This window comes from Toxorhynchites rutilus, chromosome 3 (genome assembly GCF_029784135.1).
Source record: "Toxorhynchites rutilus septentrionalis strain SRP chromosome 3, ASM2978413v1, whole genome shotgun sequence".
In the NCBI taxonomy this organism is placed as follows: Eukaryota; Metazoa; Arthropoda; class Insecta; order Diptera; family Culicidae; genus Toxorhynchites; species Toxorhynchites rutilus.
The window spans coordinates 268501785-268523110 of record NC_073746.1 but is presented as its reverse complement, the minus strand read 5'-3'; the positions used below and the strand labels follow the sequence as shown (position 1 = coordinate 268523110).

The window sequence follows — 21326 nt, the reverse complement described above, 5'->3', positions numbered from 1 at the left end:
TTTACGTATTTCTGAATAGTTACAAAAACACAATTCAAAAGCAGTTATGCCCAATAATCACAATCCTACGTCAAGCTTCTGTCCGTGCCTTTAGCATCGACCAGGAAATAAACCATTTGCGCAAAGCTGGATTCAAAAAGAAGCTCGATGTTTGGGTGCCACATCAATTGAGACCATAAAACATGAAGGATCGGGTTTCCAATTGCGAAGCCTTGGCTAAACGGAATGAAATCGTCACATACGACAATATTGGTGTATTTGGTGAGAAAAGGATGTTTTGTATTTGGTTGAAAGGAATCATTTATTACGAGTCGCTTCCGTATAGTCAAACACTAAATTCGGATCCATACTGTTAATAACTGGACCGTTTGGAGCTAACGATTGATCAGAAATGGTCAGAATTGGCCAACAGAAGAGGTGTGGTGTTCCACACAGCGCAAGCCCACACACGTCTCACACTCGCCAGAAACTCCTGAAGTTTGGATGAGAAGTTCTAATGCATCCACCATATAGTCCGGAATCGACACCATGCGAAAAGTCCTTGCATTGCAAAACTTTCTGAGTGATAAGAAATTGGGATCAAGAGAAGGTTGTAAATATCGACTGCTATAGTTTTTCGCCAATAGGGACCAAGACTTCTATGAGAGATGCATTATGAAGCTACATTTAGAATGGCAACAAATTTTACAACAAATATTAGTCGTCGTTTTATGTGGTAAACGGGTGTGAACAATATGTTCTCCGGTGACTTATCAACAATGCCTCTGGAATTTAAAAGAAACTTGCATAACATCTCAACATAATGAGTTGATTTTTTGTTCTTTATTGTCCGCATCTTCATAATTCGCATGTGAAGCACGCAACGTCATGTGGCAATATCCACTGTATATTTTTGTTTCTAATTGTAACATCAACGAACAAGAAAATTACAAATGGATAAATGTTTCCAACTGCATTCAATACGTAAGTCAATGACCATCGAAGAATATTTTAAAAATTAAACTCCCTGAGTGAAACACCATTGATGCAGACATTTAAATTTCAAATTCTTCAGCGAATTCTTCCCGAGCAGATTATTCCACCTCAGCGACGTTTGCCATATGTGCAATTCACTTTAAAAGTTCCGAATAATTAAAATTTCAAACTTTATGCATATGTTGCGCTCGGAATAAATATGTCGTAGCCAGGAAAACTATATTTCCTTCCATCCCATCTCTCTCTCTCTTTCCCTTTCATTATGTGAGATGAACACGGCCGTTAGCGGACCGTCTTATGTACAAAAGTATTTTGCCCTCGCAGGAATCCTCGCGCCGGTAACGCTTCGCTGCGCCACATCGGCACAGTTTCACACGCCGCGTCCATTCTACAGCTGGTGCCACGAAGGATCCGCTTGAATGCACCTTACACGAAACGCGGTGGCGTGCGTTTTGGCGGCTTTTATTGGGCAATGACATAATGAGCCGTCTTTTATGTCGCTTATTCGGAATAGGATTAAGTTTATGGTCGTTCTTCATACACAAAAGCTGTACGTTTTTGTTCATTGGAAGAAACAGATAAGTGAAATTTTGGCAAAGTCTAAATTTATGTAACTCGACTGTAACAGCAGTTTCCGTCAAACTGTGGAAATGGTATAACGAGTACAAGCTTATGTATGAAACGGTTAACTGCAATACACCACATCAGTCAAACGATACGAAAACAATCTGCATCAAAATCGAATATCGAATCATACGCCTGGGTATTCCCCACCTATGGTAAGCAAGGCTGACGTCAGACCGTCCAGCTCGAAATCATCACCCCAGTTCTATATACTTCCGCTGCGTTTGCTCGCCACGCTTCACCTGCTTCAGGGTCCTGTTGGTGTTATTTTTTCTGTTTTTTATCCTTTCCACTCGTTAGCCTGTGCCCGTGTATGTCCACGTAGCACCAGCAGTTGTACTCGGGTACACACGTTGTATGCAGAGTTGTTTAGTCCACCATTTCTCTTCACCTCACAAGCGCGCATATCCTTGCAGACCTTCACCAGGTCAAAGTTTGAACTAAAGGCTCCCACGAACGACTAGCACACCCAAGAGAGCCCACGGAGAGCTTGCACGAGCCAGGAACCCTTTGTGGCGTCTCTTTGTGCAACACAGAGAGCCTTTGACCAGTCCGAGTGTCCGTTGACACGTCGCGCCAGTCCGAGAGCAGGCGTCCAGAATGTTCGGCTCTTCCACGTCCCTATGACGAACAAAAGATGGCCACCTCAACGTTGGTCATTTGAGGAGAAAATTTAGTGCGCATTGTTGGAAATATTGTGAATTTGATGATTCTAATTCATCCTTCGTATGGTAAATTCATACTACAACATATTATAACGGATAAATTTTCAAAATAAGTGCACGCTTAGTGAAAGTGAAAACGGAATTTTTGAATGAAAATCAAAAACATTGAAATCGAATTTGTGCCACCAGTGAAAAAAGAACCACGTTGAATAATTGATACCCTTCAGTAATTCACCAATAACTGAGATTCGTCATTTATGGAAATAAATCCATGCTGAAATGTGCCATCCGAGATTACAAAGAGGAAGCGAATGAAAAATCTAGATATATGGCAGAGCTGTGATTTCGTGTAAGTGACTTCATTTTTGATCGATATACAACTACGGATAGAAAGGCTTGTGCCACCAAAATGACGCAACTGGAGGATGATGATGCTTTGCTGAACAATCTACTGAAATTTCCCGGCACCATCATTATCTACAACAATGACCTCAATAGTGAGTATTGCCTTTTCATTGCGTAACGATCATGATTTGCATATTTGAACAAAAAAATCGTTAACCGCATCGATGTATGGGTAATCAATAGTAGAGTGTGAGACAAATTCTGCAACTCTAGAATTCATCCAAAAGAGGGAAAATCTTACTACTGGATTTCAGTAATCAAGAAAATTATTTCAAGTCTTTATAAGTATTTTCCACTGAGTATTATATTGAGCCATGCCATGCCAAACCGATATAGTGGTTCTCAGATTCTCGTGAAAAGTGGTAGTTTTAAATATTAGACCCGTATTTTTTTTAATTTTTTGCCCATTTCCGTTTAAGGGTGGTCCGAAAAATCAAAAATTGCCCCTTTTCGCCAAAAATGATTTTTTTTTCTTCAAAAATTCCTAACTATTAAACTACTGGACCGATTCAGATGGTCGACATATCCAGTATTAGGCACAATTTTCTAAAAAAAAATATTACATCTGTAAAAATCTTGGATTTTGTATTTGTATTCATTTTTTTTTTTTTTTATCCAAAATATATATTTTATTAAGGCTCATATGGCGTCAGCCTAACGGGGCCGGGAGTTCAATATTTTGACAATATTTGCTTAGACTATGTTAGTAATATGTAACCGATTACTCGCGGTTGACTCGAGGTTAGTATTACAAGTGTTCTCATAATTGGTATGTCGCAGTCTTCGATGCTCTGTACGTGTGCCCGACACGGGATACTTCCTATTGGGATGCAGCTGACCATTAATCAGCAACGCCCCCCTAGTCTGTACCTCATATCTAGCGTGGTGCGTCTTTCTCGACTCGAGGAATCCAGGATAGAATGGCGGCGCAATCATCAGCTCGTGTAGAGTTGTCATGAGCGGTACAACCTTTGGCTCTTGTTGAATGATCAGTGGACTGCACAACCTTTGGCCCGTGTGTCTGTAAAGAGTGTGTGTTTGTATTGCCGCGACTAAGTAAAAGTTTATCGATCGGATAGGAGGGATATGAAACGGGGACACAACGAAGGAAACATCATTAAACGTTGACATCGGCGTTTCTGAGGAACAGGTATAGATGAAGCAGAAGATCAGGATCCCGGCTACCTAAGATATCCCGGACGGGGATATCCGATTGTCTGCCTTGTGCTCTCAGTGCTCTAGAGAGCTGAGAGCGAGCAGCATGGAACCGGATACACGACCAGACAACATGCTCGATGTCGTGGTAGCCATCGCCACAATCACAAAGATTGTTTGCTGCGAGCCCAATGCGATAGAGATGCGCGTTGAGGTTGTAGTGATTGGACATAAGCCGAGATATCACGCGAATGAAATCACGACCTACATTCAATCCCTTGAACCATGCCCTCGTCGAGACCTTAGGGATAATCGTGTGTAACCAACGACCGAACTCATCACCACTCCACATGCGCTGCCAACTTACGAGCGTATACTGACGAGGAATGTGGAAAAATTCATTATAAGCAATTTGCCTTTCAAAAAGTGTGCCTTCTAAAGCGCCCACCTTAGCTAGCGAGTCCGCTTTCTTATTCCCCGGAATCGAGCAATGAGAGGGAACCCATACTAAGGTAATCTTGAATAATTTTTCGACCAAAACACTCAATAGTTGTCTTATTCTAGTTAGGAAATAAGATGAGCGTTTATCAACCTTCATTGAGCGGATTGCCTCTATTGAGCTGAGACTGTCTGAAAAAATAAAATAGTGGTCGATGGGCAATGTTTCAATGATCCCTAATGCGTAATATATCGCACCCAGTTCAGCGACATACACGGAACAAGGATCTTTGAGTTTGAAAGAGGCACTGGAATTTTCATTGAAGATGCCGAAGCCAGTGGACTCGTTTATGAATGAACCGTCAGTAAAGAACATTTTATCAGATCCAACTTTCCCATATTCTGCCGAAAATATCGGCGGAATAGAATCGGAGCGTAGGTGATCTGGGATTCCATGGATTTTTTGTCGCATGGACAGATCAAAAATGACAGAGGAATTGCAGAAGTATGGGAAGCAAACTTGGTTGGAGATGCCTGGTGAAGGGTGCACGTCGTGGGTAAGGTACTCATGGTATATAGACATAAAACTTGACTGAGGAGTCAGTTGGAGTAGATTTTCGAAGTTATCAATCACCAATGGATTCATGATCTTGCAACGGATGAGAAATCTGTAGGATAATTCTGTGAACCGAAGAGTAAGCGGGGGTACTCCTGCCAAAACTTCGAGACTCATCGTATGTGTCGAATGCAAACACCCCATGGCTATACGCAAGCAACGATATTGTATTCTCTCCAGCTTGAGAATATGAATCCTGGCAGCTGATCGGAAGCAAAAACTGCCATATTCTAACACTGATAATATCGTTGTTTTGTACAACTGAATGAGGTCTCCTGGATGGGCGCCCCACCATGTTCCGGTAATTGTTTGGAGAAAATTGATTCTTTGCTGGCATTTCTGTTTCAAATACGCAATGTGTCTCCCCCAGGTACACTTAGAATCAAAATATACACCCAGGTATTTGAAAAACATAGAGTGTTGGATCGTTTTGCCGGATAGGTGAAGCTGGAATTGGGCGGGTTCGTGCTTCCTAGAAAAAACGACCATTTCAGTTTTCTCCGTAGAGAATTCGATACCCAGCTTGAGGGCCCACGTGAACAGATTGTTCAGGGTATCTTGCAACGACTTTTGCAGAACGACGGGATTAGTACCCGTGATGGAAATAACTCCATCGTCTGCAAGTTGTCTCAGCGTGCAGTCTCTAGTTAGACAATCATCCATATCATTGACGTAAAAACTGTACAAGAGGGGGCTTAGGCAGGAGCCTTGTGGTAGGCCCATAAAACTGTAACGAGAAGATTTCGAGCTGCCATGAGAGAAAATCATGTGCTTTTCTGACAGTAAATTGTACAGGAAATTGTTAAGAATTGGTGAAAGTCCACGATTATGAAGCTTCTCTGAGAGAATTTCCATGGAAACTGAATCAAATGCCCCTTTGATATCGAGAAAAACGGAAGCCATTTGTTCTTTGCGAGCAAATGCGATTTGGATTTCAGAAGATAGCAGCGCGAGACAATCATTCGTCCCTTTACCTCGGCGGAAGCCAAACTGCGTATTTGACAGCAAATTGTTCGTTTCGACCCACTTGTCCAAACGAAGTAGAATCATTTTCTCTAACAATTTACGAATACAGGATAACATTGCAATCGGCCTATACGAGTTGTGATCGCAAGCCGGCTTGTTGGGTTTCCGTATGGCTATCACTCTCACTTGTCTCCAGTCATGCGGGACAATATTCAGCTCCAGAAACTTGTTGAACAAGTTCAGCAAACGCTGTTTTGCCAAGTCGGGAAGATTCTTCAACAAGTTGAATTTAATCTTGTCCGACCCCGGAGCTGAATTGTTACATGAGAGAAGGGCAATTGAGAATTCCACCATCGAAAAATTCTCATAATCGCTTTGAAGTGGAATGTCGCGTACGACGTTTTGTGCAGGAACGGTGTCGGGGCAAACCTTCCTTGCAAAGTTAAAAATCCAACGGTCAGAGTATTCCTCACTTTCGTTTGTATGGTTCCAGCCACGCATTTTCCTAGCCGTATTCCAAAGAGTGCTCATAGCGGTCTCCCTTGACAAACCATTGACGAACTTCCGCCAATATCCACGCTTTTTTGCTTTAATCAAACCTTTTAGTTTGGCTTCTAGAGCTTGGTACTTTAGAAACCATTCCACTAATCCAGTTTTCATGAATTTTTTGAAAGCGGATGATTTTTCAAGGTAGACCTTTGAACACTCCTTGTCCCACCAAAGTGATGGAGGACGACGTCGGAAAGTGGTAGCCGGTACACGTTTCTTTTGAGCTTGAAGTGCGCTTTCGTAAATCAAACTCGATATAAAGTTATACTCTTCGAGTGGAGGAAGTTCATGCATTGAAACAATTGCTTCAGATATTATTTCCGCAAATGTTCTCCAGTCAATATTCTTCGTGAGGTCATACGAAATATTGACTGACTCACGAGAGCTTGATTCATTAGCGATCGATAAAATTATTGGTAGGTGATCGCTACCGTGGGGATCTTGGATTACCTTCCACATGCAATCCAGGGATAACGAAGAAGAGCATAGAGATATGTCTAGCATGCTTGCCCGTGCAGGAGGGTTGGCTATTCTGGTTGCTTCCCCAGTATTCAAAACTGTCAATTTGAAGTTGTCGCACAGATCATAAATCAAAGTGGCACGGTTGTCATCGTAGAGTGATCCCCATGCTGTTCCATGGGAGTTAAAATCACCTAAGATTACCCGCGGTTCCGGCATTGCCTCGATAGTATCAAAGAACTGATGGCGGCCTACCGTAGTTCTGGGAGGGATATATATCGAAGCAATGCAGAAGTCTTTGCCATTGATTTGTGTCTGGCAAGCGACAACTTCAATGCCTGTCATCGATGGGAGAGTGACTCTATAGAAGGAGTGACATTTTTTAATCCCCAATAGTACGCCACAAAACGAGTCATTTCGATCGAGGCGAATTATGTTGAAATCGTGGAAATTCAGCTCATCGGCTGAAGAAAGCCATGTTTCACAGAGAGAAAATACATCACAGTTAGAGCTGTGAACTAAAAATTTAAACTGATCTAGTTTAGGAATGATGCTTCTGCAATTCCACTGTATTACAGTGGTCAAATCCTTGACCTCTTGCACTGAATCAGGCATCGAGGGAAATGAACGCTGCCAAAAAACCACATTTTTCTTTCAAAAATGTTCTCACAATCGGAAGCAAACATAAAACTATGCTTTTAAGAGGGTCGTTTATATTTAAAGCATTTAAAATGTTGTCCACCAGGTCAGAAAGCGCAAGCAAGCCAGATTGTGGCTGTTGCCTCGACCGCGAAAAAGGAGCAGACGTGTTGGGTGCTGCTCCGGGAAGTGCTGCTCCCTGGTGCGTAGAAGAACCGCTTAAACCAGGAGGTACTTGCTTCGGTCTATTCTCAGCACGTTGGATTCGAGTTTTCATTCCAACTTGGGAAGTTTCGGTTTTCTTTCTGGGGAGTGAAGGAAAAGAAGTAATTTTTCTTTTCCTGATGGCACCCTGCGATGTACCGGAACTTCCTGCATTGGGAGCGTCAGCAACAGGCTCGTCGTTCTGCAGAATGGAGTAGGGATTGTTCTGAGTCGTTGGAACGGGACTCTTAAGCATTTCTGCATAAGTCCGCTTGGAACGTTCTTTTAAAGAACGCTTGATTTTTTCCCCTCGTTGTATGTACACCGGGCATTGAGTAAGATCATGTGGAGTCCCGCCGCAATGAAGACACTTGCGCTCTTTCGGGCAAGGATTCTCATCATGGCTCTCTCCACAATCTGCGCAACGTTTTTTGTTGCAACAATAGGCGGCCGTGTGACCGAGTTGCATACATTTGTTGCATTTCATTACCCGGGGTACAAACAACCGAACAGGTAAACGAAGTGCACCTATTGCAACGTAGTTTGGAAGGGCGGAACCCTCAAATGTCACACGAAAAGAGTTTGTCCGATTGAGGACTCGTTTGTCATTTTTAAGTGACACAGATTTCAGTCGATCGCATGCAAGAATCTTCACACTTTTAAGTGAAGAGTTCTTGAAGCGACCGACACCATCGAGTATCTCTTTTCGAGTCAAACCCTTTTCGTTTATTACACCGTCTATTTCAACGTTGCAACAGGGTACGTATACGCGATACTCGATCGCAAAGAGATCACAGCGCGTTATTTCATTCGCTTGGGTTCTGCTGGAGACGACAACTCGTAATTTGTCTGGCCCCATCCGAGTAATCTCGGTAACTTCGGAAAATTTCTGTGTCAACTCTTTTGAGATGCGAATGACGTTAAGAGGTTTGGATTTTCGTCTAAAGTATACGATAAATGGGCCTTTGGCGCCATCAGGGTATTCTTTTAGACGAAAATCCTGCTTCTCGTCTTTTTCCTCATCTTCAGAGCTTTCTATTTCGTATACAGAATTTTCCTCCTCATCTTCTGTTTCATCCTCCTGCTCTTCAGGAGGAGGTTCATTATCTGATATATTCTTTGGCGTGGATGGGGGATCCTCCCCGCCCTCTGCCATATTAATAAAAACGAAGAAGTAGACAACTGTTCGATGAACAGAATATAATAGTTTGGAAAATACAAATTAGTAAAAGAAATTATATTTCTATATTAGTTATTGTTGAAAATTTTATTTATTTCAATTTTTGTTATTATGTGTAATTTGAAAATGAAAAAAGTTCCAATAATAGTTCAACGGTGATGTATCAAAATGGACACCCCTAATGCCAACGCTTGCCGATTTGGTAAACACAAAGTTTAAACAATGGTGTAAATCGTGCACAGAAGCTATTCAGAATGATGGAAGAAGAAAGAGGAAAATAAACTTCTACTTGCCGCCGCTGTGTAGCGTGTGTGATGATGTGTCTTGCTGCCGGATTGTCTCGATAGCGCACCACTTTTTATGAGCTTTACTTCGCTCGCAGCGCACCAGATGAAAAAATACACACTAGAAACGGATGCAAAAAAAACACCTGTATCGGATCAAATATAGGTTCGACCGATCTGCTTGCGAGTTGTCGAAGCAATGAATGTATTCATTGATTGTATTTGTTTTTTTATAGTTTACATGGACTCCGGACCAAAGGCGCTATATTTTTTTATATTTTTTCTTGAAAACTGGAGTTCTTTTACATAACATATTAAAAAATCATAGATGTGTAGTCGCATAGGAATATATTTTTTATTATCCCAACAGTTTAATTTATTAGGCTCATTTAGCAATTCAGCTGTAACAGAGCAGAATTCATTCGTGTACATTTTTTATCTTAAGATAATTATCTATTACACTGTTACCATTTTTTTTAGGCGTAAGAGTATCGCTATCTATCGATAAACATTTGTTTTTATCTATTACATAATAGCCGTTTATGCGTAAGAGATTTCATATTCTATCGATGCACAACACATGTCGCCTTTTTCGGCATAAGAATATTGCTATTGTTCGAATGTTCACAGTTGGGCTGTTCACAGCGGGACTTCCATTGTTGCGTTATTAATAGTGCCAACTACCGATGCAGCAGATCGAAAATTTGAGCGGTAAAGGACTAAGATTACCGTCACATGATAATTGCTGCGTGGACATAGTAGCTAGAATAACACACAAAGATGGTCAGTTGAGGGGCCCTGAGTTATGAGCTCATGATTTTTCGCTTAGTAGCGGATACACAACCAATTAGGCTACGAAGACCCCCCATATATAAAGGAATATTGATCGAAGACTAAAAACGATCATTAAAAATAAAAACGCTGATATTGAAAAATCATAATTCAAAAACAAAAAAACACCTCTCTGAATTTTGATATGTTATGTAAAAAAAACTTCAGTTTTCAAGAAAATATAGCACCCTTGGTCCCGAGATCATGTAAACTATGAAAAACAAATACAATCAGTAATTACGAAAACAAAATTCGGTTTTTTTTCTGGTGTAATATTTTTTCCAAATCTAGTTATCTTTTATTTGATATGTCGATCATCTGAATCGGTACAGTAGTTCAAAAGTTATGATTTTTTTTAAAAGTCATTACTGGAAAAAATAGGTAAAAATTTATTTTTCGGACCACCCTTCAATGGTGGTCCGGGTCTAATATTTTTCGATGAAGAACAACACTTAAATTTTCACGAATATCTGAAAACCACTGTACTGATCTGGCATGGAAGGACGGTATTTTCATATTTTAACTCGAAATTAATTTTTGACAACTTTTCAAAGTTTTAATTTAAAAAAGGGTAGCTCGTAGATCTTTGGTTGTTGTTGTTGTTGTTCAAATTCAAGTGGCTTCAAAATTTTTTTTCTTATTCGCCACTGAAATCATCGGCTGTACGGAAAAATTGTCATGAACGAGTTTTAGGGAACGAATGAGCCTCAAAAAAAATGGCAATGAATTTATGATCACATTTCACTTTCAGAAAGAGAGGAGCTTCTTTAGATTCAAGTTATGTGGTTTCTTCAAATTTCCACTGTTTAAAAAATTAACGAATTGTTAATTTTTTAAACAGTGGAAATATATTAGGATTTCTATAGATATATACTGAAATAATTTCAATACAGTTCGAGTAAGAGTAAGTAATATTAATTCAATATTTAAAACAACATAAACTTGGCACTATCTTCATGAGGATAATTTGAGAGAGGATACACTTACTTCATTACAAATCAATCATATTATCATCAATATTGAGTACTATTAAAAATTTATTATGAAAGTAATAGAGATAATAAATCAATGTTATTAGTGGATATTAATTAAATTTTGAGAAAAAACTGGTATTTCAGTAATCAAACTTTATTTTGAATGATGTATAAATTATATTAATGAGCTGTTTTCTCGTGATTTATTTTGTGTTAATGATAAATTATTGATTGTTTCTAATATACAGGGTGCGTGACGAATTTTTGCAGCAAACGACATGTATTGTATCACCTTCATGATCTTAGCTTTGAACGACCTGAGTGTGGTGTGAGGCGTTCTATTGATATCCCGCTCGACGACGCCGCACACAAAATAATCCAAAGGATTGATATCGGGACTACTAGGGGGCCGAATTTTCTTTTCCCAAAACTCCGGAACATTTTCAGCAAGTATTTTTAACTGTATTTTTTTGACATTATGAGCAGGTGCTCCGACTTGTTGGAAAATGAAATTACGGCCAGAAGCAACCTTCTCCATTCACGGGACAACAGCATCCTGCAGACCATAGAATACATCGGCTGTTACATTTAGTCCTTGATCAAAGAAATACGGGGGCATTACATCCCCCTCGCTGGAGACTACGCCTAGAATCATCACATGGGCCACCTGTTATTCTTTCGATTCACCTTTTGATCCTGATTACTCCTGTTTACTCAACACTGTTTGCCTACATCTGACCTAACAGAAGTAGCTATCCAGTGCTGCCAGATACATCTGAATCTTGTTCCGCAAGCATTAGAAATTGCTATTTGAAATTTACTGCAAAAATTCGTTGCGCACCCTGTACGCAGTATCCGGCTAGACCGGATACCGGATAGTTACCGGATATCCGTTTCATCTCTAATTGCTATTTCCGTGAATGTGGACGTTATCTGTCTCTTCCAGTTTTTGAATAAAGCATATTTAAAAAGTTACAGGAGGATTGTGTCCTAAAACGACCGCATAGTTAACATACGATTATGTTATGGCTATATGTTGCAAATTAATTTATATGTGTGATATATTTGAGAAATTCCATTATGAGACTCTTCAATAATAATCTGGACTCTCAATTTGATCGTTGGATAGTGTTTGTTCACTCCACTAGTGGTATAATCGAGCGATTATGGCTGAAGGATGATGGACAGTCGTTGAATGGTGCATGCCATGATAAAAGAGGCAGAAGTGGAACGAGATATATTCAAAACTGTCCTCTGTGGTCCTGAACAAGATGCCTTCTGCGTTCTGTACGGATAATATAATAAAAAGTGAATATGTATGGTGCATAATGATTTCACAATTGCCTGTTTCGCCTTAAACCAATGGAACACGAAGCTAAACGTATAAACGCAAACTTCATTTGGACCAATAATACAATAAAATAAATAGCTCAAATCGGTCTATTCGTTCTCGATTGATGCACGAACAAACGTTCATGGTGATTGATTTTAATACTTGAAGATTTTAATAATTTGTTCCCGCTTGGAAAATATTCCCAGAAAAACTGCTACCAGATAGTGTTACACTTACATTTATACTAAACGTTTTACAATGCATAGTTAATGAAATGAAATTTCGCGAAGCAACCAATATAACAAGTGTACATACTTGTTTCTATACTGATGCACGCTAACGGGATCGGTACATTTTTGCGTTGCCGCATATTGGGACACCCCTGCGGGTGAAACTGGAGAAGAGCAAATTGTCACCAATCAAAGCGTGCACAGACACAGCACAGATTGCTTGAGGCCAATCGACCAATCAGAACGCTGGATTTTCGCTCAAATAATGCTTTACATTTTTCAATTATTTGATAGTTAGTTTCATGAAATATAAAACTTCATCCATTGTAATAATTTGTTAGGGAGTGCAGAAATCGATTGATGCAAAAATCTCGCAAATCCATTAGGAAATGATTAAGCAATAAGCGCTATTTTTTATGTATTATATTCGTGTGAAAAGTTGTAAAAATTAATAATCCATGATTATATTAATCTTTGTATGTGCTCACTTTTTTGAGACAAACGAAAAATGAATTGAAGAGAAGTTATGTATGATTTTTCCCAGATTGCATGTACCAATAGTGCTTGACATTTTTCGAATGTTCGATAGTTAGTTTCATGAAATTCATAATTTTCTTCATCGCAATGGATTGTTAAGGAGTGCCCGAATCGACTGATGGAAAAATCTAGTGAATCCATCTTGAAATGGTCATGGAGCGCTCGAAATTGGACAATGTTCGCAACCGGACCGATGTTCCCGAAAGACGTAATCCTACGTCAAGACTTCATGGCATAAGCCAAATATGGCGACATTATCAGCGATATCTTTAATTGTGATTCATGAACTTTCAGAACCATTTCTTTCACGGTTATTCCACGTCGCCGTAAATTTTAGAAATGTTCGAAAAAAAATATCAAGAACGTGTTTTAAACTGAGTTTTTTTGTCGTAGGATCAGGTTTTTTTGTTTATCCCATGTGTTTATTTATCTAGGCTGATTAGCATTTTAGCTGTTACAGAGCCGGATTTTAATCATGTACATGTCACATGTCTATAAATCTATCTATAAATAGCACATTGCACAGCTGCCATATTAGGCGTAAGAGTATTCCTTCTGTTCTTCCATTGTCCAGTTAGACCGGACAGCGAAGACAGTTGATACGATCATTGATGTGTTATTAATAGAACAACAGCCCGATGTTTCTTGCAGAGCAGAGCAGTTGTATGGATGAATCGATCGTATTTCGACCGAGGATCGATATGCATCGCTGATTATTGTTGCGTGTTGGACGTAGTTATTCTGTAACAACACAAACACGGTCAATTGAAGGCCCTGAGTTTTGTACTCACGATCGATCGCTTACTAAGCGAACGCGCAACCAATGTAGCTACGAAGACCCCTCATGGAACAAAGTTAGAGTGAACAATAAAATTCGTACTCACACATACACCGAACTGGTTGGGGCGGATGTGAACAATCGAACAGCGAGTTGGACCAGAAATTCGCCAAGGCAAATAAAAAAAAAGGTCTCGTAAAGTTATCGCGATTTCTTAAGTGCTATACGCAACATAAAAAAAAGTTGATACGATGACTGAACAACATTGAATCTGCAATAATGCAGGGTTTTTATTTGATTTTTTGATAGCAAACGATGAAGTTTCAGGAATGGCGAATGGTGCTCAGCGGACAAAGTCTTTTACTGAGATCTGAGAAAATGGTACGGATTTTGTTTTTAAAACCGGTACAAAATATGAGATTAAGCGTCCGACCATAGGGCACACTAAGTAGAGCAAAAAAGACATGAAACTACGCGAAACCGGCTGTCCTGTTCTTAGACAAAAGGAGAAACTGGATGTTACGGTGACCCCAGACAAATTGTCTAAATTTTAATTGAATCGTTGAACCTCAAATGAAAGAAACATCAAGGAAAACCGAAGCTTACCATCACCCATAAGCAGAACTGGCTGTAGATCACACCGAAATACATGGGCTGGAAGACGGAATGGCTTCATGTCTCTGACGAGAAAAAAATTGAACGGACCTGACTGTTACAGTTCTATTGGAATTATTCGGGTCGAACCAGCACCGTGAAATCGCAACGGAACTTTGGAGGTGGAAGTTTGATGGCGTGAAGTGCCTTTTCTTAGCATGTAAAACTACCGATTTTCATCTCAACCCGAATGAATTCCGCAAGGCTTCTGGAACTTCTGGAAGACGTCTTAATCGATCACATTAGAAACGATACAAATGAGGACACAATTTTTCAGTTTTTCATTTTTTCAATTTTTCTCCAAGCAGTCTCAAACCAAGCTGAGAAGAATTTCTCGATATTGGACTGGCCAGTTTGTAGTTCAAATTGCAATATTATTGAGATCCTCTGGAGAATCTTGGCTAGGATGTTTTTAATTAAAATAATCTGTCCAACATGTACAAATGGATGTCTGCCACTGTAGCAGACCTACCGTAGACTTTTGTTAACATTTTATACTTTATTTCATCTTTCGTAACATACATTTTGTCAAATATTTATCCGGAATTTGTATTTTTAAAGAAAATGCTTTATTTACCATCTTATTTTACATTATCACCTTCAAAATAGGAATTACCTTCAGTTCACGCAGTGAATTCGTTTTTATGTCTTCAATGATGTCAAAAAGAGTCCACGAAGCGGTTTTTTTTCAAATTTAAAAATCAACAGTAAACACTAGGGGAACCGCGGGTAAGACGGACAGTGGGGGTATGATGGACAGGTGGTTGATTTGTATAGTTGCATTATGAATTTCACATTTCTGTTGATGGGAACCCCTTCTACATGCTATTCAATAATATTTAAACCATCCTATGACAATGAATACTGATCAAAAGTGAAATACCGAAATTCAAACATGATTCCGCATGTGGATGTAATTTTTGCAGTTTAATATTAAGCATTTTAAGGGGTTTAATTGCAAAATTGAATTCGCTGATGGTTATATTTAGGTTTGTGAGTTGACAGAGAAATGATATTAGGTATGTACGGATAAGAAAATTCATTCGTAAGTGCTAAATTTGAATTATTGAAATTGCACTGGTTGGGTTGAAATGGACAGTCACATCCATAATCACATCCCATGCGTAATGGAAAGTGAAGGGAAGAATATTGAACTCTATTTCTATTTGCTTTCTCTTTTTGTTCTATTTCGGTTACTGGACGCACAAACACTGAGAGAGAGCGAAATTATTCCTCTCGCGGGCGATAAACTTCTACGCTTCGTATATTATTGACCTGTCCATATTCCCCTACTACATGTCCATTATACCCGCATCGATAAAAATGTTCTATTTTCGTCTTGTTTTAATTTCAGTAAAAAACATGAAAAAACACATTTTTATAAAACATTTGGCCAATTATTTCGAAAACCAGTATATTAAACTGTAAGAAATTGCTTTTAAGTTTTGGAAAACATGAGTTTCCAAAAATACAATTGAAGTTTTCCTTAACATGTCCGTCTTACCCCCATCTCCCCTATACCTAAACGTTATTGGGAAAAACTAACATTGAATGGCGCAAAGCGAAACAATCGTGGAAGTGAGACACATGACCGAAAACTTCGAGCGAATTGAGACAGTTCAAAAATTTCGGAATCTTTGAGCGTAATTGCCGAAACGGTTTATTGCGACGTTACTCATCTGCAATCGCATGTGTATTTCAGTAAATCCTCATATATCTGATCGTTTGATATGGAAAACAAATTAAATTCGCAAAGGTTTCCCATAATATCCGTACGTAATAAATTCACCCAAAAATGCCATGAATGCTAACAGAAGACCAGCCCCCAGTACCATGAATGCCAACAGTAAATCTTCACTTCCCATGGGATGCGGTGCGCTCTGCTCTCGATCCTGCGAGTGAAATATTTTGATCTGCACCCCATAATCCATGTATCGTTTGGCAACTATTGGTTCCTGGTATGCACGAATGCCAGATTCCACTACGCGTAAAATAAGATCGGAGAGTTGATTCCGCAACGGCCAGGTCTTGGTGGTCATCGATACCTCGTACTCGAAATATAGATCCTCCTTCATTAGCCGATACAGTAGAACGTTGCTAGATGTTATGAAGTCCCCTATCATGTAATGGCCATAGTTGAGTTTGCTTACGCCAAATGAGACCTCGCCTTGGTCGGCTAGAATAGTCAGCTCTGGGACTGTATGGATCCGATAGTTGTTTAAAACCTTCATGAGATATGGCTAGAATAGAATAGCATATTCACATTCGTTGGATATTCATAGCACACTTTTGGGAACTCACATTCTGCGTAAGAAAAAGGGAGTGTATCCAGGCTTCATGTGTTTGAACCCATATCATGTCCCTATTTGCGATGTCCTCGAACGTATCGATAGGAGGATTGAAAAGAGGAAACGTCCGCAAACTTGCGTTTTTCCCAACAAATATGTTTCCCAGATTGATGGAGAAAATAAAAAGAGCAACTGTGAGTACGCACTCCGGTACATTCCGCTTCAATATGTTTGCCGGTTGGAAGAGAAATATTGCCAAAATATTCATCATGCTCCAAATCACGTCTTTCTCATCGGAGTCAGCTGTCGGATTTGCATACGTAAATAACCTGTACATGCCTGTGCTGCACACAGCACTTATAACGATGCAGATCCAAACTTCCCCGCTAAAGACCATTTTGATTGTTTGCCACGATGGGATCAAGCTGTACTAAGCGAATTTATTCAAGTTTGCTATTCAATATAGGAATTTGAGTTCCTCACCTTGGCTTGGGGGCTATACACGATATGCCAACTTTTCGGATCGTAGAGGTGAACCCAAGAAACTTGTATACACTCTGCCATGTTAGGAGGGAACCGACACCAACATCCGCTCGACGTTCCGCAATGGCCCCTATGATACCATCGCCTGTCCAGTTATCGTTGATGATACCCCATTCACCGGCTTGGTCTGTAAAAATCACAACAATACTCTGAAAAACTTGCATGGCTACGACTTTTATCTCACCTATGGAAAGATCCCACGTGCAGTTATACTTCTTGGCAAACTCCACCATCAACAATCCACCCATACCGTCGATTCTAACCGTTTGATTGCGATACTTAGCGATCCACTGAACGTCATCAATCGGCGTGTAAATAAAATGTGGTATAAGTCGAAAGCTTGCCAAGCGGAACATCCGGTGTTCCATGTCCAACGTTTTATCCGGAAAAAGATCGCTACCCAGAAGGAACGACCCATTAGCAGCAAAGTACGTGTCCAGATAAACTAATGATACTGCTTCCTCGGGAGATGATTTAAATTTATGAGTCAACAGGTTGATTTGTTCCCCTGTGGAGTGAACAAACAACGCACGTGGTATTTCTTGCAACACTGGATGATTAAAAATGTTCCTCCAAGAACCTATATCGGATGCGTAATCCGGATCACCCAGCACGATCACAGTCTTGTTCGCATTTCTATACAGTGCCAAATCGTGGCTGGCGATGAAAAGATCCAAAAACGCTAGCGCCAGTCTTTGGTCCATAATAAAGGCGTCGCAACCAAGATCGATTGAGTCAACCAGTTTTTGATCAATTTTATCCGCTTTATGCTCTTCCAGAATCAGTGAAACCATGGGGTAGCCGGAAGGCAGAACCACATCCCGAAGGTGCTGTGAACCGTTGAGCGTAAGAAGAAGACATGTAGCGTATGTTCCCAGCATGTTCCTGGAGACTGTGTAGACAAAAGATTTAGAATTTATTATTTATTTTTAGAGATATTATACAGGTATTTGAACCTTACAGACACTTTCAAGCAAAGATGAAATTGCTAGTACAGATTTATCTGTAGGTAAAAACATCTTGCTAGAATATTGTGAATTCATTCGGGCGGTTGGTATTTGTACCTAACTGATACTACGTCGTTGAATAAACAAACATATCATAGTGAAAAAGACTTTGAACCAATATTTACTTATCAATTTGAAGAGGCTATTTATTCAAGCAATGCGGAGTAATGCAGAGGGGTAAATCGAGCTTTAATGTATTATTTATTTAAGGATACAAAGATACCTATTTTTGTGAATTATCGGCAATTGGCAAAAGCAAACAGTTTTCATCTTGACATAAGTTACATCTACTCTAAAGCAGGAAAAGTGTTGTGTATTTTAGTCCCTTTTATTTTGCTCATTAGTTTTGTCATTATTCGATTTATTCTAATTCAACACAAGGTGCAGCATGTTCCGAAATATCATGACCTTAACTTAGTTTCTGCCCGCAAATGCTAGTTGGTGATGTGAACAATTCTATTAATCATTACTAAGGTATCCGTTTCTTTTTTGCTATGACTTTTCTCGATAATATTCAGTCGGCAACACAATTATTTGTGGAAACGACTTTTTGTGACCACTTGTTTTTCTGGATTAGTTTTATTTGAAGAAAACGTAGCAAAAGTTCTTCAATCAGAAAGTTATTGTGATCAAGTTTCATCTCCCAGAAGCATTTTTGGTGCGATTGTGTCACATTTACCCGAAAGACAGTTACCCGAACGACATCTACCCAAAATACATTCACCAGAATTCCAACCACCCGGGTACCCGAATGCGATAGATACCCAAATGGAATATCTACCCGAATGGACATTTACCCGAATGCAACATTTACCCGAACGTAACATCTACCCGAATGCAACACTTATCCGAATGTACTATTTACAGCTATATATACCCAATATATATAGCTTCATTTTTCAAATAATTAAATTATTAGTTTTGTATTTCGGTATTTGTTAAGACGCGTCCACATTACGCCAATCGGCCTTGGTCGCCCGGTAAAGCCGACGTACCGCCCGGGCTTGCCGGCGTGCCGAAGACTGACTCGAATCAAACCGAACCCAAGCCGAAACAAGTGGATCCGGTTCGAAGAAAGACGAACCAAAACAAAACGAAGTAAATTAGCGTTGACGTCGTCAACTTGACGACATTGTGCTCCGTGTGTTCGTGACGGCTTCGTGCATCCGATGGGGCTTCGGCTTCGTGCACCCGATGGGACGTCCTCATTACATAACGAACCGAATGTGCCGCTTGGTACAGACCGATCGGCATCATTCGGCATAATGTGGACGCGCCTTTACATTCGGATGAATGTCATTCGGGTAAATTCACTTCGGGTAAACATGTTGCGGGTGAATGGTATTCGGGTAAATGTTACACAACCGCCGGCGCAGGCTCTGCTCAACAGAGTCAAAAAAATAGAACGATAAAAGAAACTCTTGATGCCTGGTCCTCAACACTAGATCGCCCATGCAAGTCATTTGATTGCTTTTCAATTTCAATTAGAAAAATAATAATGACACAGTAATGAATCATTTTGACTGCTTTTCAATTTAAATTAAAAAAAATTATTATGACACAATTTCTTGACTTTTTGTTATTTTTTTGTACAGCTTTGTATAAACGTGTAAATAAGTTGTACGAAAAGTCACCACTTTTTAAGAAATTGTGTCATAATAATTTTTTTCAATTGAAATTGGAAAGCAGTTAAAATGACTTGCTTGGGCAATCTAGTGTAAAAGAGCGATTATTGTAATAACAAAATGAAGGTGAAGCAAATAAAGGTCATCGACTGCCACCAGGGGTACGACTAAATCGTCAAATCCCTCATATTGCCAGTGTTCCCAATATTGCTGCGGTTTACTGACATTTTGGTTCTATCCATTACTGTTGTTTACAACTAGTCTCTAGGTATATAGTATATAGGTATATAGTCTTATAGTGGTTGATCAAGTGGATAATGAAGGTTATATGGAGGCAAAGTTTGAGCTTGGCTCGAGTGGAATTGGACTTTTCCATTACAAACTGGAATCGAGAGTGCCAAAAAAGAGGGCAGAATTGACGCGCAAGATACATCAATACAAGAAGTCAAAGAATTCGAGTATTTTTTCGAAGTAACTTCGTAACTTGGTAACTTGGTAACTTCGTAGCTTAGAGCGGTCGCTGCTGTGTGCTACTTTAGTTAGATTCCAGAGTCCATGTAGATATGGATGATCAACGTAGCTCTATAGAGCTCCCAGTGTGATGGCCACCGTTGAAAATTGTACGGCAGTGTTCACCTTACTGATGAATGTGGGCTCGAGCTGTACAGTGGGATACGTCACGTCGATGTATCGTGATAATGTTCGCTGGAATAATATAACGGATTTAATATAAATTATGATAGCATAAGGACTCAAACTCTCACCGGTTGAGATAGGCTAATAAAACGGAAGACAAAATCTGCTGCGATCAGGAGCCTTTTTTTGGGCAAAGAAAAAGAATATTCATAGAAAGGGAAAAAATCACTGCCCTCAAACAAAATTAATTTCGTTAGCTTGTTTCTTTTGTATTCCCTATGCGGAACAATAGTTTTGCTGTATGCGCGTAAAAACATTGACAAATATTTATCGATGATCTCCTTAATAAGATCACATTTATGATCAATACACCTATTTGGGAAATGAGATATTGTGTGCTTCATACTGGTGTCCATAATCAGGTTGTAATATTTGGCAATGTTAAAGTCCGGTTTTTCGTCTGTCAATGATCTGATGATTTGGTCGGTAACGCGACAGACTTTGTCAGGCACTTTCCGCACTTCAGCTTTTTGATTACACATGTTTGCACATGCACATCAGCAGCAGTTGCTACTGGATCATCAACGTCATCGTCGAATGGGAGACAATCTATTAACCTTTTCTGAATCGAAAAGTCGTCACATGTTTCCTATTTATCGGTGTTTTCATTCATTTTTGTGTATGTTATATTTGATATTAAAATATGCGTGTCGTATAGAATAGTACAATTC

At 39.6% G+C, this 21326-nt stretch overlaps 1 protein-coding gene across 1 annotated transcript in view; it reads left to right on the top strand.

The window, feature by feature from the left end:
• The first annotated feature begins 2013 nt into the window (after positions 1-2013).
• The window catches only part of LOC129776533 (uncharacterized), a 28425-nt gene continuing 9112 nt past the window's right edge, over positions 2014-21326 (top strand). The window contains exon 1 of the mRNA XM_055782237.1: positions 2014-2761. Coding sequence (XP_055638212.1) covers positions 2674-2761 — 88 coding nt within the window. The 5' untranslated portion in view covers positions 2014-2673. The remainder of the gene's footprint in view (positions 2762-21326) is intronic.